The sequence below is a fragment of the Meleagris gallopavo genome, chromosome 19 (genome assembly GCF_000146605.3).
Source record: "Meleagris gallopavo isolate NT-WF06-2002-E0010 breed Aviagen turkey brand Nicholas breeding stock chromosome 19, Turkey_5.1, whole genome shotgun sequence".
NCBI lineage: Eukaryota > Metazoa > Chordata > Aves > Galliformes > Phasianidae > Meleagris > Meleagris gallopavo.
The window spans coordinates 806500-829579 of record NC_015029.2 but is presented as its reverse complement, the minus strand read 5'-3'; the positions used below and the strand labels follow the sequence as shown (position 1 = coordinate 829579).

The window sequence follows — 23080 nt, the reverse complement described above, 5'->3', positions numbered from 1 at the left end:
CTCCGGGCGCAGGGAGGGGGCGGTGCGGCCGGGCCTGGCCCGGTGGCCCCGGGCCCCGTGAGCGGCGGGGAGCGGAGGGACGGAGGGACGATGCTGTTCTCCTTGCGGGAGCTGGTGCAGTGGCTGGGCTTCGCCACTTTCGAAATCTTCTTGCACGGCCTCGCCCTGCTGGTGTTCTCCGTGCTGCTGGTGCTGAAGGTGGACAGCGAGGCCTCGCCGCTCTCCTGGTGGGTCGTTTTCGTCCCCTTCTTCGTCGCAGACGGCCTCAGCACCTACTTCACCGCCATCGTGTCGGTGCGGCTCTTCCAGGACGGCGAGAAGCGGCTGGCAGTGCTGCGGCTCTTCTGGATCCTCACCATCCTCAGCCTCAAGTTCGTCTTCGAGATGCTGCTGTGCCAGAAGCTGGTGGAGCGCACGCGGGAGCTGTGGTACGGACTCATCATGTCGCCCGTCTTCATCCTTCTGCAGCTCCTCATGATCAGGGCCTGCCGTGTGAACTGAGTCTGTGGGGCCCTCCCCGGCCCGGCGCTGTGCAGTGAGGCTGGACGCAGGGTTTGGGAGGAGGACGCCGTTCTGCTGCAGAGCATTTTGTTTCTTCAGAAAATGCTTTTGCATTTCAGGCTCACTCAGTCCGTGGTGTGAGTCTTAAAATATCCCAAGTGCAGGCACTTTATGGTATGCCAGGTGTATTATTTTAAAATAAAAGTGCATAGAATAATTCGGTTTATTCTTCTATTCCTTTCTTCCCCAGAAAGCGTCTGTACTTAAAACTGCTGCCTGAAGAGCACATGGAAGTGAAGATTAATTGCTTCTGTAGGGCCAAGAGCTCTGCAGCCACCATCTCTTGTGCACTGCCTGAGACCGTGGTCATAACCATCCATTGTCTTCAGTAGAATTGCTTATTTATCTCAGTCTTGCTCCTGATCAGTGCTTCACGTCTTCAGTGTGCTGGCAGGGTTTTATAGGGCTGAGTTCTGAGCCAGAGAAAGCTGTTGTGTATATTGCTGTACAGAAATGTGTATTCTTATTTTCTATTGTGGATCCATTCCCTACAGGTAGGCATTGGGGTGCTGGCAGGAGTAGCTCAGCCTTTCAAGGGAACGCATGGATCAGTGTGTTAAATGCCAGAGCCTTAGGGAACTGTGTGTCACAGTGTCACAGCCACCACAAGCATGTTAAGAACCTGGGTCTGCCCCTTGACCTGTCTGTGAGACGTTAAGTTTTGCTTTGGTGTCGAGGCCCAGACAACTCTTCTCTTCTTTGCAATGATAGCAGAGAAAAACCCATCTCCTGGTAGCAGGGACCTCCAGCTTCAGCTGCTCCCTCACCCATGTCTGCTTGCCCCATGTACACAGCTGCTGGCACCACCCTGTGCTCTGCACTCTCAGGATCTATTTCATGGAGATAAGCTGTTGAAAAGGAGAAGTGCTACAGTACAGGGCTCGTAAATCTGGGAGATGACAAGGGGTGTAGCGGGCAGAGCATGCATTAAAAAAGTTGAGACTTGCTGTGATGTGGTCTGAGAGATTCAGTTGCTTCTCAAGTTTCATAAGAAGACTTTTCCAGCTTCATACCTGAGTTCTAGAAAACCTGTAATTGTCTGGCCTCTTGCATAACTTGTGTTTGCTTTTAGTGTTTTGGAAGCATGCAGGAAGGAAAGGACCCATTTTCCAAGTTTATTTCTTTGCTGTGCTGGTTATATAAACTCATGGTGTGAGTTCAGAGCAGATCTCATGGGATATTCCTTATCACCTTCCCTTTTGAAAAAGCTCTCCACAGCAAAGTGCGTGGTGCTTCATTCAGGGAATTGTTCAGCTTTGTTACAGATTGCCTCTGAGGCCTGAGTAAGGAGCACACAAGACATTACTGTGTTGATTAATGGCAGAAACTGCAGGCTTCAAGGAGAGAATTTGCACAGAGGAGAACTTGGAGGAAAGGACAGTGATAAATCACCCTTCCCGAGGGCTGCTCGTGCCTGGAAGCTGGGATATGGGGACCTGTGTGCTGTCCTTGTGAGCAGATGTGGGCACTCAGGCTAGGAAGCGTGGCCCAGGTAAACAAGTGTTGGCCAAGAGCATAAATCTAAGTAATTCATTTTAATAATCCAGTATTTCAGTGAAACACTGAAGCTCCCATTGATTCTTTTGCTTTTTAGCTGCAATCACTGGAGATAACAGATAACTCAGATAGTAGGTTGATAATATATATTGAATAGATATCAAGTTTAGACAAAGACTAGTAAATATACTGGAGATGTGAAAAGGCATTTGTTGCTCCCACAGCTTCTCATTCATGATGACTGATGATGTTCCCTGTGTCTTCTGAGTTAATGTGACACCAAGCCAGATGTGAAAGCCACCTTGTGGCGTTACTGCTGCCAACGTCCCCATATGTGTGACGAGAGTGCAGTCCTGGGCCACCTTGGTGGTACAAACCCTCCTGGTCTGCCTGGGGCTGCTGAGGACGTGCAGACGTGGCGGCATCCACACGCAGCGATGAGGACAGACGGCACCAACCAAACACATGGCTGGGCCGCAGGCAGGCGTCTGTATCTGCAGTGTAATGAGCAGATAAAGAGCTGTGCCTGCCTGCAGTCACCAGTACCCACACAGTGAGAGAAGGGGTTGCTGCTGGGTTAAGTGCAGTGTTGCAGAACTAGGTAGAGGAAGGAACTGATTGAATGTGTACAAGGGAGTGATTAGTGCTGGTTTTGACTGCTCCTGGCATGTTTCTCTCGCTCTGCTGTGCTGCTGGATGAGTAAGCTGTGTGGCCAGGCTGGGCAGAGGGAGCTGGGGTGCTGGGCAATCGCAGAATCACAGCATGGCTTGGGTAGAAGTGACCTTACAGCCCCCCCTGCCCCACTCCTGCTGTGGGCTTGTCTCCCACCAGCTCAGGCTGCTCAGGGCCCCATTCGCTTGCCTGGGCACTTCCAAGATGGGGCACCCACAGTTTCTCTGGGCAGCAGTGCCAGTGTCACTTCCTATCTGGGAGGGTGGGAAGTGAATCCCACCAAGGAGATGCATATCTGAGATGCTAGCAAAGTGCTCATGGGCTGACTAGTGGGGGAGGGGATGTGCTGCTTCTCCATCCCAGCCCCATCTTCTGGACCCTGGGCTCCCCTTCTCTCCTTTGCCTGTAGCCAAAGGAGAGGCCCCCAGGCTGCTGCTGAGCCATTGCCCTTCTGGCTCTCACCAAGCTCAGTTCAGGCTGTCCAACAGGTCTGGCCATCAGTGGGCAGATAGAGAGGAGCACTGTGATGGCTTAAACCTTTCCTTCTCCAGCAGCCAGGTGAGACTGAGTGGTTCCAGGCAGGGGTTGGCATTTGGGGCATGGTCAAAGGCAACCACTGCCTGTTGGGACATTGGCAGTGCCCCTGTGAGTATAGGGCAGATCTCTCCCAGCCCTGGGAGATGCTCTGATAGCAATGAGACAGGTGGCTGCTGCTTTTCTCCCTAGTGAGCTGCTTTTCTCCCTTGTGCACAAGGAAGGAATTTCCACTGGTGATGAAGGTTGTCCCTGCATGGTGGTGCTTGCTCATCCAGGCTGTCACAGAGAGGCAGTGGCAGAACCGGTGTCAGTAGAGCAGGATCCCTCAGCTGGCACCTCAGGCTGGGCCGTGTGGTGTGACCTGCTTCTGGACTGGGTGTCCCCAGTGACTCTAAGTGGCTTGTGCTAGCCTGGGATCAGGCTCCAGCACTGCAAGTAGAGGACAGGAGCACCCATTTAGTTTGGTTCTTTTGAACCCTTAGGTGACGCCGGCACTCGGATATGGGGAGCTGGCTCCTCTGCTTCTGTGTCTGCTTTGAAGTGGTTTTCCAGGGCTTGGTGCCAACCAGGTGAGGCCATACTGTTCCCAAGCTTACCTGGAGTCAGTCCACTTGGAGCCAGCTGTTGCTCACTTGCGTCACGTTATGGTGCACCAAGGTCACAGCACCTGGGAGGGAGCAGGAGCTGTTTCTTGTCCTCTCCCTCCTTGCACAAGTTCATCCCCACTCTTGGAGTCCTCGTGCTGCAGTTGTGCCCACAAAGCCACGAGTTGTGGTCCACAGGCACTGTGTCACATCACTGACTTCTTCACATGGGGCTGGGGTGAGGACTGGGAGTGGTGTGGTGGGGGTGGGATAGGGCTGGCGTGGATGGTGGCACTGCCAGGGTCTGCTGAGGAGTGTGAAGGACACAGAGGAGTCAGGACATGGTAGGACATGGGGATGGAGAGGAGTGGGAAGCAGGAGGAATCTCTGAGTCAGGAGAAGACGCTCACTGAGTCCTTTGGGGATGGATGCTTTTGGGCTGCTGGAGCTCCCCACCCACCCAGCTAATTAACACAGGAAAGGAGCACACCTCGAGAAAACCAGACAGATGATGGTATCCCACAGCCTCGCCGTGACACGGGGCAGCTCCTGGCACTGAGCTGTGCTGGACCTTGCCCAGGCCCATCAGGCCCAACCTGACTGTCACCAGGCTGTGGGGTGTGACACAGGGGATGATGCCACATCCGCCTGCATGCGGCTCATCCTGCATTTTGTGCACCCCCAGCTCTGTTCTCCAAGGGCAGGCAAGCTCTCAGGTGCGTTTGGGGACACAGGGGTGGTGTGGAAATGTGGGTGCTGCCCTCAGTGAGGGCATGAGGACTGTGGGGAGGTTGTGGTGTTCTCCTGGCACCTGGAGCAGCCAGGCTGCTTCCTGGGAATCGCTTCATGCTCAGGGACACAAATCCTGCTGCAAAACTTCTCAGGGCCCTGAACCAATGTGGTTGGGGTGATGTGAGCTGTGAATGCTCCTGGGAGCATCCCCCCGTGCTGGGGTTGAGCCTGTGGCAGGGACAGCCCCAGTCCTGGCTGCCACCCCTCTCTGTGTCCCAGCACTCCCTCTGCAACAGGAGCAGCCCCTGGATAGACAGCTTTGTGTGGGGGTGATCACGCTTGAGGGAGACCGGGCTGGTTTTGCCATGTCTGTATTGCTGCTTTAGAGCATAGCTCATGCCAGGACACCCTGGCCAGGCTTCATATATGGGAGGAACAAGTGTCCAGTATGACCTGAGATACCACAGGGACATGAGGGATCCCACAGGAGACAGCTGTGATGTGGTCCCAGCAGCGTCCAACTGCATCTTGATATGGGAACACCTGGAAACCTTCTCAACATGGCTGTGGCTTTCACATGGCAGTGTGGTGGGAATCAGGAGCTGGGAGCTGCACCTCTGGAAGGATGTTTGGGCTGTGGTTTGGACAGCATCCTGCTTTGCCCCAGGCTGGTGGGAGCAGATGTGCCATGTGAGCAACCACACATGGGCTGTGTGAGGAAAATGATGTGGGAGATGTAGAGTACCTGGACCAGGTGGCACCACTGGTGCTATGGCCATGGTGGGAGCCCCAGCCCCTGGGCTGTGTTTTCCAGAGCCATTCTGTCATGTGTAGATGTCTGGAGCTGCCCTCAAGTAAACCCAAGTCTTGCAAGCCCTAACTGGGAGCAGCCACTGACTGCTGGGCTTGCTGAGGGAAGGGTAAGAAAAGGCCAAATTTTAGTTGGGCTTTGAGGCTGGGCACAATCGTCTTAAATATCTCCACTTCATCTCCACTAAGAACACCCTTCTGACATCTTCTGCCTCCCAGCTGGGCTGCAGCTGTGGTGCCAAGCCATGTGGCACGGTTGCGGTATGCACTGCCACCCGGGGCTCGTGTCTGGGCTGCCTCATCTCTTTAAACTCTTGAGACTGAGGTTTGTGAGTGGGACAGAGCCTTTACTAACTCATCTCCATCAGCTGCTCTCTGTGCTTGAAACTCACCAGCTTTCTGCAATGTTCAGTGCAGAGGATTAGTAACCCTGGCAGCAAGCCTGGATGGTTTCTTTCTTTCAGCCATTCATTTCCACATGTGCAAGGGAAATACAGCTTAAGTAAGAACCATCTGTTGCTCAAAAAGAAGCCCTTCACTGGTGTGCTTCCCCCTCTCACTGCCCCTGCCAGACTCACTGCACATCCCAGATGCTGTCTGTAGGGCAGACCCATCCGCTCCTTGGGTGCTTATTACCAGCATAGAGGGCAATGTCACTCCTTGGTGCTCCCCACCTCCACAGCACCCACACCCCTTTCATCCCACTCATTGTGCCTGCCTCTTTGCTGCAAACTGGTGGGGGACTGTGGGCAAGACACACATGGAAGAAAGCCAGGGACGTGGATGCTCTTTCAGAGGGCTGAAGAGAGTGAGGCACCAAGATCAGAAAGGACCTCACTGGTTTACTGCGTGTGCAGGAGGCAGAGAAAACACATGGGTGTCAGGAGTGGGAATTCTATGATGTGCTGATGGGCTTCCCAGCTCATCCTGTATTCCCATAACTGGGCTTTGTTTTGTGTTCAATAAGCTCCTGTGCTGGGGACGTGTCTTACCTCTGTGTAGATGGCAGCAAGTTGCAGCCCCAATGGCTCAGCTCCAAACTGCTGTGAGCACTGGCACAAAGTGATCAGAGAGCACCTAGAAAATGAAGAAATAAGCAGTGCTTCATCTCAGTTTGTCAAGAAACCACGTGAACATAAGCTGGCATCCTTTTCTTATGGCTGGCAGTCCTTTCAGAGATAAGAGAGTCCTATAGCCTCATTTCTGTTGGATTTTGCAACTGCTTTTTGGGCTGTGTCAGAGAAGTGGTCCCAAGGAGCCTGTGTGATGGTCTTCAGTGGTTTGTGTGAGAATAAGCTGGGCTGCCAGGAGCTGGAGCACACAGCCTTACAGCAGTACTTACAGGCACCTCCCGGAGTGCAGGGGCTTCCTGATCTCCTGCAGCCTCCAGCCTTGTAGAGGGAAACCTCCACCAAGTCACTGTTCCACCTTCTGCCTCTTCCTTATGGCCCTGTTGATTGCACAGAGCAGCTCTGCGAGGAGATCTCGATGTTAGGATGCTCTTGTTTGGCTTTGGCTAATTCAGGGCTTGGGTTGTAGTGGAAAAAGTAGTGGCCAGTGGAAGGGAAGCCCAGAGAGCAGGACTTCGGTTGTGAGCCTGTCTGCGGGCAATGCATGGGGCTGTGCAGTCAGAGCCATCAGGGCACATGTGGAAAGAGCATAGGGAGAAAAGGTCTGGTACGTTATTTACCCTCCAAGAACTGTAGGGGTATGGAGGTGCACATCCCTTGGACAGCTCTAAATGTCTCCAGCTCCAGCAGTCCTGCTGGAATAAGGGCACAAGGCACTGGCACTGCCCGCACCCACGTGGCAGCTGTGGCCAGGTGCTGGGCTACACAGAGCCTCCTGCAGATCCGTGACTTCCTTCTGGGTCTCAGAGTCACACAGAGGCCTGGGGACAAAGACATGCCCCTCAAGAGCAGATTAAATAGGTGTGTGCACGTACTCTGGCCGTGCCTCCTCCTAAAAGCAGATTTGTCAGCCTGCAGTTGGAAGAATGGGGCTGTTGGGTCACTTTTGAAGTTATGAGCAAACAGCAATTTCCGCTCCAACACAGCACATCCCTGAAGGCAAACAGGGTCAGGGCTCACCAGAATCAGGACTCAGCACCCAGGGCTAAGTGGGCAGCCCCTGCCCATGCTTTTATAGACCACTCCCTCAAGTGGCATCACTCTCTGGCATGGAGTCAGGGCTGTTGTCACCTCCCAGAGCCCGGCTGGGACAGTGACACCCATGAGAAAGTGCACATGGGCAGGTGTTGGGGGAATCAGCTTTGTGTCTCCTGAAAAGAGAAGGGGCTGGTGCTCGACCTAGAGGTAATTATCTTATTTGATTATCCAGGGTGGAAGCAAGCCTACTAAGAAAGGAGGCACAGGTATGCAATGCTGCATGCTAAGGGCATGATGCAGGTTTGGGAAGGGATTTGCACGTGGCCTCCAGTTCACCCCACTCTCTCCTGTTCCAGATGTATCTGCAAGGAGAGTTGTGTCAACAAGATTGCTAAGCCCTTCCCTGTGACTTGCCTCAGGATTTTCTAACTGAGCTATTTAAAGGCAGCGTTCCCACTCCCAGCAAAGCCTCTCCCCTGCCCAGAGCTGTGTGCCCACTGCAGCCCTGCCAGCCCCTGGCACCAGGCAGGCTGTTTGCTCAGGGCCAGTGCAGGGGAACTGGTTCTCCTGCCTTCGCTCCTCCACGGTTCCCCCCAAGACTCATCCATATTTCCTCCTAAGGGAAAGGTGGATGTGTGAGGGATCGGGGCTGGTCCTATCCTGCCTGGAGATGGGGTCCCGCTTCTCAGAAAGCCCCGTCCTGGCTGCTGCACAGACAGCAGGAGATCTTCAGACCCAGGAAGGGAGAGGACACTCATCCATTCTTTTCCAGTGAAGCAACCAACCTGGGTCCGAAGGTTGTGTGATGGGTGGGGATGGGAGTGGAGTGGTGCCACAGTCTGGGCTCCAGGTCTCCCTCAGCAGCACGTGGCAGTGTGAGGGACACCATGGTGACAGACTGAAGGATCTGTGCTGCAGACAGAGAGTTCAGGGGTGGCTGAGCCCCCGATTTCACAGGGGGTTACACTGAAGCACACAGCCATAGGGCAGAGTGCTCCGGGAAGGTCAGAAGTCCAACGAGAGCTCTTCCCTGCCAGCACCTCTGTGTTTGACTCAGCTGAGATAAGGCAGCCGGAAAGTGCGTCTTTCCACTGCAACCGGCCCCATGACAGCTGGGTCACACACACACAGGGAATGGCTGGCTGCCCCAGCCGGGCCATGCTGATGTCCTGCCCTGCACCCCCTGGCAAAGATCAGGGAACAATGCTGAGACCCCCAGCAGGACCACCCTCCTCTTCCATCACAGTAAAACCTCTGGTCGAGTTGCCTTCACTCTGTGTGTGATCCAGGGCACTGCAGACTGGAAATATCACTCTCACCTCTTAGCCCTGCTGAAGCTCAAAATGGAAGCGCTAGGATTGGTGAGAGGGAAGAGAGAACAGAAGTGTATGCGTGAGAGGAGAGCGGAGGAATAAGAGTTAACCATGATCAAAGCCAAGGTGTGACCCAGCTGCTGCAGGACTCTCATGCATGATTCCATTCAAATGAGGAGGAGGAACCTACTGGGCAAGGATAAGGTGTCAGAAAAATGCAGAAGGAACCAGGCTGTAAATACACATGTTAATCAATCAAGAGTTTTCTCTAACTTACTGATGAAGTTTGGGGTAAAATAATGGGGAGACAACCTTCAAGCAGTGTCCACTTCCAAAGGACATAAACGGAGCCCCAGCTGGGCAGCGGAGGAGCCCTGAGCCGTGGTGAGGACACACAGCAGCTCTGGAGCCACAGGTGAGCTGAGCACACGTATTGTGAAATAGCATCACTGTCCCTTTTCTGATTGCTTCCCATAGCCATGAGCTGAGTGGGAGGGGCTGCGGGGAATAGAGGACCACTGTGTCTCCACCACGGTGTGCCAGGCTGCTGGGGACCTGTCCCTCTATCCACAGCCCCACACTTTCATCCTAATACTGCTGCTCTCAGGAAATATCTCATTATCCACTGAGGACCTTTTTGCCTGTGATAGCGTCAGCCTCGGGAGAGCTTTTGAGGATGCTCTCTTTGCAGCTCTTGCTGACCAGTGCTGCTTCCAGCCAGCCGTGCCCACCCACCCCCCTTGTACCTCTGTTTGGGTTTGCAGGTGCCTTCCTGAGATGTTTGTTAACAAGAAGCTCTTCACCACTGCCCTCCTCGGGCTGCTGGTCACACTGTCCATCATCGCCCTCATCCTCAGCCTGGTGAGGGTTGAAGATGTCAGTCTGCCACCCACAGTCCAGGTGAGCCAAAAAAGGGTCCCTGAGCAGCACTGGGGCAGGGGAGAACCAATGGCTTGTCTTTGAGGTTGGAACTGATAGTGCTGCTGGGACCTGCCATGTAGCAGGTGGGTGGGTGTTTCACTTCCACTCCCAGTTCATACAGCCTGAGCAGCAGAGAAAAGCCTTCTCTGAAACCCACTGCACACTCACACATGGGTAGGGCAGAGTTCTGCCCGCTCCCTCTGCGCTGCAGCACGACGCACCTCCACGTGGCCTTTGTCCCTGCAGCTCCCCGGGCTCCCGGCTGCTCTCACAGCTGCACCACACTGCAGCTCCTCCTGTGCAGCCTGGCACCCCAGCTGGTTGCCAGGTGCAGCAGGGGCCGGGTTCCCGCTTTGAGTGGAGGTGGAGGGTTTTGGGGGGCTGGTGGTGCAGCTGGCTGCTCACGGGCTGCGTGGGGCTCTGCCAGGCTGGGAGCAGGGAGTGCTGAGATGGGGAGCTGCTGGCCCAGGGGTGGGGCTGGAGCAGACGCGAGAGGTATTCAACCAATAAAGAAAATAAGAAAGCATGAGGAAACCACCAAGCAAACGCTTGAGTGAGCTGGCATTATTGAACAGACCTCAGCAGAAGGAACTAAAGGTCGCTCAGCTGCTGTGATAAGTGCCTGTGCTGAGGCTGTGCATGGATGGGATATGTCCTGTTACCACCTGGTGCACACAGCCCTACCTCACCGAGCTGCTTTTGAGGCATGCCCTGGGCTGATGAACCTGGCAAAGCCAGGGCCGGGCTGCTCCTCCCGCCAGCGTGATGTCTTGGTTGTTCCTTCCAGTACGGGATGGTGTTTGATGCAGGCTCATCCCACACCTCTCTGTTTGTCTACGAGTGGGACTCGGACAAGCAGAACAACACCGGTGTGGTCAGCCAGACCTTTTCCTGTGATGTCCAGGGTCAGTATTCCCTGGGCAAGGGCTTGTGTGGTGGGTGGGTTGACTTGGCCTCCCTCTCCTTGGCCTGCCCGTGCCACACAAGATCATACATTCGGTGGGACTGAAGTGTCTTGGTCTTCCTCTGGATTTCACCCTCCACTTTGTACTGCACAAGTTGTCCTGAGGGGGGAAGGTCTCATCCTGACATGGTGTATCTGGGGTTTGTGGTGGGGGCCCTCAGATAGTTCTTGCCCTTTCTGGCTGATGCTTTGGCTCACTCGGTGTTTGGAGGTGGCAGGTCCCACTGCTTCTGCTTTCAAATTCTTGGGCTCTGCTTTGCCTCTGTGCTCTCTGTGCTCCTTTTCTGGCATCCAAAGAGGATGTAAGCACAGGCAAAGCCTCACCATCATGGTATGGCACTGACACTGCACTGGGACTTCTTGATGGGGAGGAAAGATAGAATAGCCTGCCTCTTGGTGGGTGGGTGCAGAAAGCCCAAACCTGTCTAATCACAGTGATGAAACATGGACAAGTGTTACACACCTGCTCAGGGCTTGGCTATGAGTGTAGTGGGTCAGCCTGAAGAGGGGGAGATTATAACAGATCTGTGAGCCAGGTCCTGCAGAACTCCCCCTGTCCCTGATAAAGAGCCCATTCTTGCTAAGAGGTGACCGATCTCACTGCCCTGTGTCTTCCCACTCCTTCATCTGTTCCTCGTGAGCCTGTCCCAGCCTGACTCTCTTGCAGGGCCAGGCATAACAAGTTATGCCAATGATCCCCCGAAAGCTGGTGATTCCCTACGAGAGTGCCTGGAAGAAGCCCTGAAAGTTGTTCCTGCTGCAAAGCAGAGGGATGTCTCAGCTTACTTCGGAGCAACAGCAGGCATGAGGCTATTGAGGTACTGCTGTGGGGTGTGGGGCTGGGGGGGCACTGCATCCTGTATGGGGCTGGGCTGCCAAGTGCTCTGAGCTCTCCTGCTGCCCTGAGCCAACCCGGGGCAGGGGACGAAGCTAGCCCATGGGTGGCTGAGCGGTCAGGGAGGCTGCCTGGGGCCCCATAGCCCAGGAGGGTCCTGTTTCTGCCAAGATGTGATGGTGGGAGGGCAAGGCAGAGGCAGGAGGCAAAGAGGCTCTGCGGGACCTGGCCTTTCCCCACCTAGTATTAATTCTCTTCAAATGTCAGCCTTCATTTCATGGCTCTTGGTTTTATGGTTACACATTTCTAACATTATTTCAGTGCCTTGTTAATCTGATCCCTTCTCTGTGGAGGAGCTGGGTCATACCCTGAGGGTTACTTGCTTGAGAGACTGAGCACAGCCTACAGCCCTCAGCCCCACACACTCTGCCCCACTCAGAGGTCTGAAACCATTCTGGCCCTGTCCTGGCAGAACTGCCTGAGCTCAGCAGCCAGTCATAGGTGAGTGGTCACCTGTGACCGTCAGCACGTTTGAGGATGACACCAAGCTGAGTGGTGCAGTCACATGCTGGAGAGAAGGGCTGCCATCAAGAGGGAGCTGGTCAGGATGCAGAAAAGATGGCAAGGGACTCTGTCATAGAGTGTAGTGATGGCTTTAAATAGGTAGGTTTAAGTTAGATATAAGGCACAAATTCTTCAATATGAGAGCTGTGAGGCACTGGAGGATGCCCAGAGAAGCTGTGATGTCTCATCCTGGGTCCCAACCTTTGAATCCCTAGGGAACAGAACAGCTCAGCTGCAGACCAAGTCCTGGCCGAAATTGCTAAAACCATACAAGAGTATCCTGTGGCTTTCTGTGGGGCTCAGATCATTACAGGAGAAGAGGAGGGAGCTTATGGTTGGATCACCATCAACTACCTGCTGGAGTCCTTCACCAAGGTGGGAGGGAAGAAACACTTGTGCCAGTACGGAAGGAAGGGTCACTCTGGGGGAAGCAGCCAGTGTTCTTCTGACTTGTTTAAGTGAAAGACGGGAAAAAATCAGGAATGGGGGTGTTTCTGCTAAAATATGGGGGCACATTTTTGCACCACGTGGACATGGGAATCTCTTAGGGACCATGCAGCCCAATGAGGACAGTCTGTTCCTGCTGGCTTTGCCTCACTGCCCAGGGAAGTGTCCATGTCCATGTGGTGCTGTGAGGTCTTAATTTGGGTTCCATTTGTCACTCTGAAGGAAGCTGGAGCCAAACACCCTGCTCCCTTGCTCCCAGTGGGACAGTGGGACCTCATGTTCAAGAAGAGCCAGCTAGGATCCTAAATCCACCACATTTAGTAACCCCCTCCCATTGACTTACATGGGGTGAAATTTTGCTGAGGGCAACTAACCCCAGATGTCTCACATTCCTCTTCCTCTCCTGTTTTGTCCTGACAGTACTCCCCAAAAGCACACATGTGGATCCATCCAGAGGCAGCCGACAGTTTTGGGGCGCTGGATCTTGGAGGAGCATCAACTCAGATCAGCTTTGCCCCCAAAGGTTCATTTATAAACTGGAATGAAACCTCCAGGTTCATGCTATATGGTTACAACTACAACATCTACACTCACAGCTACATCTGCTATGGGCAGAACGAGATGTGGAAGCGCCTGGCAAAAGAGTTAATTGTGGTGAGAGGAGAATTGGGGGGTGGGGAGGGAATCAGATTCTACTCTTATGATACCATGCACCCTCTTGTTAATATAGTAAAAATATGAACAGATAATGCTCATTCAGAGAGGCATCAATAGAGACTGAGAGCTGGCAAAATCTCCCTGGATTTGGGTAGGCAGGTGTGGGGTGGAGCATGGCAAGCATCAGGAGGGAAGACTTGGGAGGGTTTGTCTGGATTTGTGCATCTGTCTCACAGGAGGGTGCAGAAATGTCAGGATCAGACTCTTCTTGGAGATGCAAAGTGACATTTCCACAAGCAGGAACATGGGAGCTTTTGACCAGGTGCAGGGAAAACTTCCATCCCAATAATGGTGGACAAATATCAAATTAGGCCCAGAAATGCTGTGTAGTCTCCATCCTAAACTTGATGGACAAGGCTCTGAGCAACCCGACCTAGTCAGTGATGCTTTAAGGAAGGGCTTGGCACAGTCTCTGATAGCTGCTCCCAGTTGCTTTATGTCTATATGAACATGAGGAAAGAGAACAGATACATTTCTCAGGGCATTTCTGGAAGGTCAGAGGGAAAGAAGGTCTTCATGGAGGAGCAGCCTAGAGCAGAAGCATTTGCCCATGCTGCACATCCAGGAAGGTCTCAGGTGGTGTCCCTGGCTGGGGCTGGAACTGGAGACAGGTAGGAGCTGGGGTGGAAAGGGCTCTGTGTGTCCCAGAGGACCCTGCTGGGACTGCAGCATTTGACTGGTTCAGTGGGAAGGAGTAGCACTTGGGACTGGATAAGATGTGGGGAGAACCAGAGCTAAGCTCTGGGTGGAACTGTGGACAGACAAGGTCAGAAGTGTGAAGGTCATTCCCTGCTGAAGAGGTGGGAGATGTGGGAGATGCCTGCACACCTATGTCCTGGGAGGAAGCCACCCAGCATACCCACCAAGAGGTCTGGAAGAAGCTGCAGCCTGCAAATCATTGGATTTTGCTATTCTCAGGAGTCGCCCTCCAGCACGCTAGTTGAACACCCTTGCTACCCCAAAGACTACAAGGAAACCATCTCGCTGTCTTCCTTCCGCACCAGCCCCTGCACCAACCAGAGTGACCCACACCTGCCTCTCGACGACAGAAACGTGACCCTGGAGGGCAGGAGCAATGCCAGCGGGTGTTTGGTTGCTGTCAGGAAGCTCTTCAACTTCTCGGCATGTGGGCAGAGCCAGGACTGCTCTTTCGATGGCATCTACCAGCCCCCCATCAGCGGGCAGTTCTTTGTAAGGCAAACCCCGTCCTCCTCCCCCCAGCAGTGTGCGTTCCCCCAGTGCTGCGGGGATAGTGATGCTTGGGGTTGGGCAAGGCTGGGACAGTCCCAGTGAAAGCCATTTATGCAAGCAGGCCTTCCTGCTTGGAGGGAGAAGAGCATCCCTCATTGTAACTCACTGGTATTTCTACCTCTTGCTTTTCAGGCCTTTTCTGCTTTTTACTACAACTTCAAGTTTCTCAACCTGACTGAGGGACAGTCACTGGCCACTGTCAGGGAGACCATTGAGCGCTTCTGTGCAAGAACCTGGGAGGACGTATGTTTCTTGTTATGGGAAGCTATGGGAAGTTTCAAAAGCAAATGGGTGGGGGAAGAGGAGCAGCAACTCTGCCAGGTTGCTAAGCTGTGTCCTACGCAGCCACCCCAGAGCTCAAGGAAGGAGCCAGGACAATCCTGCAGCCACCCTCAGGGGCACTCCTTGCTCGTACAACATGGGGAAAGGGGGAGGTCAAATCATGACAGGAACTGCGATGGAGGTGAGGATGGAGCCCTGAGAGAGGGTGAGAAGAGTTTGTGGCTGACACCGCTTTGAGGAAGACTGCAATGGGGCAAATAAGGCCAAGTGATGTGGTAGCACCACCGTGGGACAGAGAGCAGGAGCCCCTTGCACAATAAGGCTGAGATGGGAGAATGTGGAGTGAGAGGACCTCCATCCAATGTCTATTTCACATGAGAATTAGATTTTCCTGAGAGGAGATGTTCTGTGTGGACTGGTCCAAAACAGCTCAATTTATAGAAACTAGAGCTGGACAGGACCTGCAGGGATCACCGAGCCCAACCCGACCCCACACAGCACCGCTCAAACCCCTACCCTACAGCTGAGAGCAGTGTCCCAGTGCCCCCTGAATACCTGGGGCCATGTCTGCTGCCCTGGGAGCTGTGTCATGCCCTGCATCCAGGTCATTAATCATAACATTAAAGACAGCTGGTCCTAAAATGGAGCCCTGTGGACCCCTACTAGTGTCTGCTCACCAACCCAGAAATTGCCTACAAATAACTTCGTTTCTTCCTCTAACATGCTCCTCCCAGCTGTCTTCCAATTACCCCGAAGAGAATCCTGAGCGACTGCCTAAATACTGCGCCAACGCCAACTACATCCTCACACTCCTCCTTGATGCCTACAAGTTCAACGAGACCAGCTGGAACAACATCTTCTTCCAGATGAAGGTCAGCAGGGAACTTGGCCAGCAGGTGGGAACGTGCAGCACTGGGCTAACTCAGCATCTCTTCTCCTCGGGCAGGTGGGAAGCACCGACGTGGGCTGGACACTGGGCTACATGCTGAACCTCACCAACATGATCCCAGCAGAGGCTCCAGTGCGGGTGAAGGCGCACACACCCTCCTTGTGGGCTGCAGCCATCGCCTTCATCACCCTCACCTTGGCCTTGGGGCTCGTTGCGCTGGTTGTGCTTTTGTGGACGTAGGAATGGTAACCTCTACCACACTGAAGAACCAAGGGTTGGCTCTTAGAACTGTCCCCAGTCATGCAGATAGGCGTCACGAGAGGTTTCCTGAGGATCCCCTCGAGGGATCAGCCTACACACCACACCCAGGCCAATCCACACCATTAATCCTGTAAGAGATTTGTCCTCCACCCCACTGGCTGGAGCATGGAGCTTGGAGAGCCCACCTGGCTGTGCAGGACCTGAGTGGCAGACCATCATGGGTGCTGGCAGATGGGTGCAAGGTGCTTCCTCCAGTGCTGGGTCAGACCACGGTTAGCAAGAAAGGTTCCTGCCAGCTGTGCCAGTCTAAGTGCCCCAGCTGGCTTTCCTTATGAACCTACTGCCTGGGCTCAGCTGTCAGGAGTTGAAATGCAAATTGAGTATCCACAGCCAGAAAGGCAGTCCATGCCTCTACAGAGTCCATCCATCTCATCTCATCTCATCTCATCTCATCTCATCTCATCTCATCTCATCTCATCTCATCTCATCTCATCTCATCTCATCTCATCTCATCTCATCTCATCTCATCATCTCTTCCTTTTCTTACAGGATAGAGGGATCATTATTCTGCAGTACCTTCCTGGACACCAGACTGTCCCGCCGCACAAGATCTGTGTACTGTGGATGCCAGGCTACAAATGTAGCTGGCAGCAGATCTTGCCCTGACCTGTGAATGGTGCTGAGCTGGATCTTCCCCATGGCTGTGCCCTTACCTTTGCCTTTGGTTCTGCTCACTCCTTATCTGCCCCCTGCATGATTCACTTTGTTATTTGCTGGGAGCAAGTCTGCCTCCTGGCAGCACCGAGCTGACCTTTGCAGTTGTTGCAGAAAGGCAGGCATCCGGCCGCTCTTGTTATCCAGAAGTAAACAGTGGAAAAGGCAGTGAAGATGGAAATGCTTGTTATTTTGCTCCTGAGCCGATAAGCTTTTATTGCTTCCGCCTCAGAGGTAAGGGCTGGTAATGACAATGGGGACACAGGGAAGAGGGGGCAGAACTTCAGCCTCAGCCACAGAAAGCAGTATGAGGCCCCTCCTCAGCATTATTCAGTGCTGGAGACTTCACAGCACCCACCAAACTTTGGTGGGGAATGAGGACAAGGCCTTTTGCTTCCAAGAGGGGTTTCCCAAACTCCTGTGTGCTGGAAAGGAATGGTGAGATGTGTGCCTTTCACAGATATGGGGCACAGCCAGCAGAAGACTGATCTTGTGCAGGAAAGCAGGGGGGCTGCTGACATCTATTTTCTATCCAAACTGCAGTGGGGCCTTGACACCATCCTCCAGAATATCCTCATAGAGAAGCTGCTGATGTAAGGGCTGGATGGGCAGTGAAATGGATTGATGGGCCAAACCCAGAAACAATGGCAGTGGCACAAAAGCTGACTGGACACCAGACATCTATCCCAGGGGTCAGTACCCAGCCCAGTTCTTTTTAACATCTTCACTAATGATCTGAATGATCAGGAAGAGTGTTCCCTCAGCAAGTTTGCAGAGGATACAAAACTGTGTAGCGTGGCTGATGCACCCGAGGGTCACGCAGCCTTCCAGAGGGACTGTGACAGGTGGGAGCAACCCCAAGGATAACAGCAGCCTCGTGGAGCTTAGCATGGAGCAGAGCCAAGTCCTGTCCCTGAGAAGGAACAGCCCTAGCATCAGGCATGCTGGGATCACCCAGCAGAAAGCAGCCCAGCTGCTGTCCCTCTGCCCGGCACCGGCAGTGTGCTATGTGGGCCCCTGCCCTACAGTGGGGCAGGACACCTCTGCCCCATATGGCTATCTTCCATAGGCAGTAACCAGCCCTGCAATGATACTGTTGCTGCCAAACACATCTTCTCTCTTTCCTGCCCTTTGGGCCCCACCATCTCTAGCTGCCCCATGTCACTGGTGTCCCCATGTCACCAGCGCAAAGCCCTGCCCCACACAGCCATGCCCCCTCTCCAACCAGCAGTGAGGGCAAAAGAAAACCACACAGCACATAGTTACAGGGAGGTTTTTGTAAGATCTGTGCTGCTCCTAGCTCACCAGGCGAGGTTCCCAACATTACAAGTTTGCAGCCCCAGGACACGGTGTTGATTCCCCCAGCGGCAGCTCCTCACACCAGGCGGCTGCAGCAGCCTCTGAAGCCAGCACTGCTAGAGGCTCTCATAGCCAGAGGAGTCCTTCCAGCAGCATATAGCCGCGATCAGGCAGAAGATGAGAACGAACAGGACGGCCAGTATGACTGTGGCTGATATCCATTTGCTTTCTGGGAGCAATACAACTCTCTGGGGCATCTCCGAGGGAATCATGTTGGTGAGATTGAGCATATAGCCCAGAGTCCAGCCAACGTCCACATTTGAGACCTGTGCAGACAGAAGGAAGAGAGATGTAAAGGGCTGCAAAGTACCAGGCAATCCCAGACATGGGTGGTGGACTGTGCCAAACCATCATCCTGCACCCCAGGCACAGGGTCAGGGGAGGCAAAAGCGTGCAAGCTTTGTGAAGCAGCTGTGAAGCTAAGGGTGCCTTCTCACCTGCTTTCGGAAGTGGATGTTAAGCCATGTCTTGTTGTCAAATTTGTAGCCTTGCAGCAGGAGGGTGAGGACGTAGGAGCTGGCCGCACAGGAGTCACGGAGGTGGATCCTGTTCCTGGTGGGAAAGTCCTTCTGCAACTGCAGATGAGGAAGAGCAAGGTGGGGATGCATGTACAGAGCAATGCTCGGTGCACCCACATTGTAGGGAAAGTGCAGCCAGGAGCAAAGACCTGGGGAGCAAGGAGCATGTGGGAGGATGCTGGTTACTCTTCCACCCAGCTCAGAGACCTTTGTGCTCCCTCCAGTTCCCCCAGTGGCCTTTCACACAGCAGAGGACAGGCTGTGGACAGACCCCCAAGCCACGTGGTGCCCAGGCTGAGCAAGACAAAGGCAGGGATCAGCAGCTCCTGGGCAGGATCTCACCGTCATCCAATTTCTGGAGCAGAATTTCCATAGAGTGTCATTGACAGAACTCAGGGACTGGTCTTCAGTCAGGTTCAGGAAGTGGAGGTTGTAATAAAATGCTGAAAAAGCCTGTGGGTATTTATTACCAAAGGCAGAGGTTAGTGACGCACCCAAGCTCCTGGCACCCTTCTGCCCCTCACTTGGGGTGCTCTGCAGGGATCCCCAGGGCAGGCCACAAGGGGTGCTGCCTGCTGACCAGCTTCAGGAGAGCACTGGGGACTGCACCCTGCGCTGAAACACAGAGCATGGCAGTCAGAGCCTGTTTGGCACACAGCTGAGCATACTGCATGTCTCCATGCATCAGGTGCATCCCAGCTTTCAAGGCCTCCACTGTCGCTTTTTCCTACAGCAGGTTTTCTGGAGCATTGACCAAACTGGTGTCCCACAGCCCCACACCCACACCAGCACCACACAGCCGAGGCTCCTTACAAAGAACTGTCCCCGCACAGGAGGCTGATAGACCCCGTCGAACCCACACGTCCTGTTGGCCCCACAGGTGAAGTTAAAGAGCTTCAGGATGGCGGTGCGGCACGCCGCCGGGTTCCCTGTCCCTGTTACTGTGAGGATCTGTGCAGGGCTGAGCATGCTTGGAATGGGGACGCAGGGACTGTCGTAGAGCTCTGCTATGGTGATGTTCTCCTGGTATCCCTTGGGGTAGCAGGGGTGTGATACGTGCTGGGCATATAGGCTGTCCTGTTGAGAGAGAGGGAGCTATTAGCATCACCCTGGCACTGGGGCTGAGGATGGAAAGGAGAGAAGCAGCCCACAGACACTGCCTGTTCAAACAACCGGACACAGGACGCAGACACCCTGCCATCACCCTGGCTCCACTGCCCATGGGGTGACATCTGCACCAGCACAACACCACACTATGGGGTGCAGGCACAGCATTGTAGGGACAGCCAGGCCATGCCACGCTGCATCAGCTACAGCAGTAGCTGTGTGCCCAGGGCATTGGGAGTCCTCTGTGGTCGGCATGCATACATTTTGTTCCCCCTCTTTCATCATAGTGCCAGGAGCACAGCCAAAACTGAGAAACCACTTTATCAAAAATGAAGTGGAGGCTGATTTCTTTCTGCTAACATGTAATGGACATCAGCTTTTGCCTATTCTTGCTCCAACCACCACAAGGCACTGAACCCTCAACCCACAGCCATGTTACAGATATTAGGGCTCCCCCCAAGCAGCAATGAACCTTCCTCCACTCCCCAGCACCTGCCTCTGAAGACCAGCCTATTCGGATTCCTCCCCTTAAACCTACATCATTCCCAGTTTCCTGGCACCCAGATGTTCTCTCCTCCAAGAGATTCAGGTCCTTCCAGCCCCTGTGAGTGAGTCTGGGCTGACGCAGACCCTCCACTGAGACAGGCATGTCCCTGTCCTAGTGTTGGGACATGCCTGGGGTGGTCCCCGCTGAGGTGGCCCCACTGTATCCACTCTCACAGGTGCTTGCACAACAGCACTAAGCCCCGTGGTTGTGATACTCAGTGTCTGTTGCCTGCCCAGCTCAGTGAGACCATGGCTTTGGCTGCAGCAGAGGAGCACAAGTCTGGAGGCAAGTACCTGGTGTAAAGATGCCAAGAGCCTCTTCAGGACTTCCTTTTGACCGTAGCAGAGGTAGCTGTGGGTGTAAACTGAATAGTTGGTCCCATATAGCCTGAGGAAGGCACTCGTGTTCTTGTCATCTATTGTGGTCCCAGGGAGAAACGTGATCTGGGTTGAAGCCCCACCAAGGTCCAGAGCTCCGACAACAATCTCCACTGGTGGATGGGTCCACTTGCCTGTGAAGGAATACTGCCCCACACAGAGAATTACTCACAGGGTGCATGGACCTGATTCAGAGTGAGCACAGGGATACTGGCTTCCCTGACTGAACTGTGGTGCAGCAGGGAGGAGGAACCACAATCCACAGCTTCTGGAGCTCCTCCAGACACTGTAGGGTCTGATAGGCCTGCAGGTTTCCCTGTTTCACCATGAAGCAGTGACTGAGTCCCAAGGGGTCCCAGTCCCAAAGCCCAGTAGCACTGCAGAGGCTCTAACACAGCAAGAACTCCCAGTGCAGCGAGACCCTCCTGCTCCTCTGCCCTCTCACCACCCCGCACCTTGATAAGTGTCTCCAGCAGGTAGTTGACAGTGATCCAGCCAAAGGCACCCTCCTCATTCCCAGAGAGGATCTGAGCTCCACGGAAGTCCACAGGGTACTCACGAATGGCCTTGCTGACCTCAGCGAAGACCTGCTCAGCTTTTGTGCTGTTCTGCTCCCTGCCAAGAGAAGGAGGGAGATGCTGGTGGAGGGAGCATGGTGCTGGCAGCAGATGTGATATGGAACCACAAAGTCAGTGGCTCCCCATCCCAAAAGACTCGACATCAGGCATCAGAGACACCAGCCAGGATGGCAAAGCGCCACTTCACCTCAGAATGTAATCTCACCAGCATCCCAGACCCATTGCAGCTGTGACTGGAGAGCAGTCTCTGAGGGCTCATGGCAGGGCCGTGGGGGTGCAGGGATGCAGGCAGTGGCCGTACCTCAGCAGCCGCATGCCCGCTGTGGCCCCCAGGTAGGTGGGTGTCTCCCGCTGCTGCTGTGCAGGGATGATCGTCATGGCCTTGTCCAGGCAGGGCTTCAGGCTGGCTCCAGCCCCAGCAGGGTTATCTGCATAGCTGGAGATGCCAGATCCTGCAACAGAGCACCTTGTGATGGAGCCAGCCCAGGAGAAACAGCAGACTGGGGACACCTCCTCCCATTCCCACGTCAAGGGCTGTCTCTCATCCTCTTAAGCAATACCCAGAAGCCACAATCACAGACCAAAACTCTGTGCTTGGGGCTATGCAAACATACAGAAAAAGATAATTGTTAACTCAAAGTGCAGATAGGAACTGAAAGCAAAAATAGCCAGCAGAGACACATTTAGATCTAGTAAGTTCTGCAAAGCTTCTAGCAGGCCCTGTGGGAAGAAGTGTAAGGAGATGTTCCAGGAAGTGGCTGTAGAGGAGAGGTTGCAAGCATTGCATATCTAACAGCCAAGGTGCAGGGTGATGCACAACAGTGGGCTGCACAACAGGGCTGGGTCCATGAGCCATGATGCTAACTGCGGGCTGAGCTTCCGACCGACCTCTGGGCAGCACAGCCCCCACCATTACAGGGACCTTTAAACCGCAGCTGCTCCTCAGCACCGGCCTCCATCGGGCTCTTCGGGACAGCCTCCGTTTGGCCCAGCACAGGCTGAGGGGTTCAGATCCCCCACTGTGCTGCAGGAGCCGGGGGCAGCGATGTGGGGAGAAGGACGGACGCTTCCCAGCGCTCCGCTCTCACCATTCACAATGCAGGACTCCACCTGGGAGACGACGCCCGTGCCGTTCTCCTTGTCTGCGGGCCACTGGTAGACGTAGAGAGCCGTGTGCGTGGAGCCGGCGTCGAACACCAGGCCGTACTGCGGAGAGAGGCCGACGGTTGCGGGGCGCCAGGGGGGCAAAGCAGATGTAGCTGGCTGCAGAGCTAGGAGAGCTCCAGGTGAGCAGGCAGAGCTCCCAGTGGGCAGGGAGTGGCTCACATGACAAAGCCAAGAGTGTCACCGGAGCAGGGAAAGCGTGACACCGCAGTCACCAGCTGTACTGAGGCCAAGGCTCTTTGTGAGCTCTTTAGTGGGGAAGTTCCCTTGGTTCTCTGCAGTGAAAAGGCTGTATGTGCTGTAAGCAAGAAAACTGTGACAGAGCCACTTGACGTGCCAGCCTGCACGGCAGTTTGTTCCCCTGCCTAAAGCTGGGGAAAATCTCAGAATAGAGCTTAGACAACACCCAAGTGAGAGAAGGTAGCTGTGCTTCTGCCAAAGGCTTTACCTTAGTGCCAGGAGGCAGAAACACATCCTTCACATTTACAGCACTCAGTATGAGGGCAATGATGCTGAAGACACAGGTGGCTGACAGGAGACCTGCGATGACCTTGGCTTTGTACGCCATTCCTCTTCCAACCTGCAAAAACACCCCAACCCCAGCTTAGTGCTCCTGTATTTGCAAGGCAGATTTGAAATGCAAATCTCATAGATGGGGATGGGACCTGTCAAGATGGAACTTCTCCCATGTCTGAAAAAAGGGCTTTAAACCATTCTTGGAATCACAGTCACAGGATTCCAGTATGGCTGAGGTTGGAAGAGACCCTTGG

At 54.2% G+C, this 23080-nt stretch overlaps 3 protein-coding genes and 1 long non-coding RNA gene across 6 annotated transcripts; 2 read left to right on the top strand and 2 right to left on the bottom strand.

Moving 5' to 3' along the window:
• Positions 1-6: 6 nt before the first annotated feature.
• TMEM203 (transmembrane protein 203) lies at positions 7-718 on the top strand. Its single transcript, XM_003211171.4, has one exon. It carries the CDS (start codon positions 91-93, stop codon positions 499-501), a length of 411 nt encoding a protein of 136 aa, XP_003211219.1. The 5' UTR covers positions 7-90; the 3' UTR covers positions 502-718.
• Positions 719-2097: 1379 nt separating this feature from the next.
• Positions 2098-9639, bottom strand: LOC109370452. 2 transcript variants are annotated; one of them, XR_004161647.1, is made up of 3 exons: positions 9562-9639; positions 6387-6471; positions 2098-4159 (listed from the first exon to the last, which is right to left on the bottom strand). It is a non-coding gene; the product is annotated as an uncharacterized LOC109370452 (long non-coding RNA). The 2 variants fall into 2 exon arrangements; XR_004161648.1 differs by lacking the exon at positions 9562-9639 and adding an exon at positions 6737-7763.
• Positions 8629-17585, top strand: LOC100547592 (ectonucleoside triphosphate diphosphohydrolase 8-like). 2 transcript variants are annotated; one of them, XR_002120552.2, is made up of 12 exons: positions 8629-9230; positions 9580-9715; positions 10524-10641; positions 11368-11518; positions 12315-12474; positions 12967-13200; positions 14182-14454; positions 14647-14757; positions 15531-15668; positions 15743-15930; positions 16496-16894; positions 17204-17584. XR_002120552.2 is itself a non-coding variant. In XM_019621330.2 (11 exons), exons 2-10 carry the CDS (start codon positions 9593-9595, stop codon positions 15923-15925), a joined length of 1491 nt encoding a protein of 496 aa, XP_019476875.1. In that variant the 5' UTR covers positions 8629-9230; positions 9580-9592; the 3' UTR covers positions 15926-15930; positions 16496-17585. The 2 variants fall into 2 exon arrangements, 1 of the variants encoding a protein (XP_019476875.1); XM_019621330.2 differs by having other exon boundaries at positions 16496-17585.
• Positions 17586-17917: 332 nt separating this feature from the next.
• On the bottom strand, positions 17918-22977 carry LOC100547435 (ectonucleoside triphosphate diphosphohydrolase 8-like). Its single transcript, XM_010720713.3, has 9 exons — positions 22759-22977; positions 22235-22352; positions 21448-21598; positions 21024-21183; positions 20485-20715; positions 19351-19614; positions 18880-18990; positions 18457-18594; positions 17918-18285 (listed from the first exon to the last, which is right to left on the bottom strand). The coding sequence occupies exons 1-9, from the start codon at positions 22876-22878 to the stop codon at positions 18076-18078; spliced, it is 1503 nt and encodes a 500-aa protein (XP_010719015.1). The 5' UTR covers positions 22879-22977; the 3' UTR covers positions 17918-18075.
• Between the last annotated feature and the right edge of the window lie 103 nt (positions 22978-23080).

Coding starts and splice junctions, on each gene's coding strand:
- LOC100547435 (XM_010720713.3), bottom strand. CDS start 22,878: ATGGCGTACAAAGCCAAGGTCATCGCAGGTCTCCTGTCAGCCACCTGT. Junction 20,716..21,023: donor TGCTGGAGACACTTATCAAG/GTGCGGGGTGGT, acceptor TGTGTGGGGCAG/TATTCCTTCACAGGCAAGTG. Junction 18,286..18,456: donor ACATCCACTTCCGAAAGCAG/GTGAGAAGGCAC, acceptor CTGTCTGCACAG/GTCTCAAATGTGGACGTTGG.
- LOC100547592 (XM_019621330.2), top strand. CDS start 9,593: ATGTTTGTTAACAAGAAGCTCTTCACCACTGCCCTCCTCGGGCTGCTG. Junction 10,642..11,367: donor CTTTTCCTGTGATGTCCAGG/GTCAGTATTCCC, acceptor ACTCTCTTGCAG/GGCCAGGCATAACAAGTTAT. Junction 11,519..12,314: donor GCAGGCATGAGGCTATTGAG/GTACTGCTGTGG, acceptor TTGAATCCCTAG/GGAACAGAACAGCTCAGCTG.
- TMEM203 (XM_003211171.4), top strand. CDS start 91: ATGCTGTTCTCCTTGCGGGAGCTGGTGCAGTGGCTGGGCTTCGCCACT.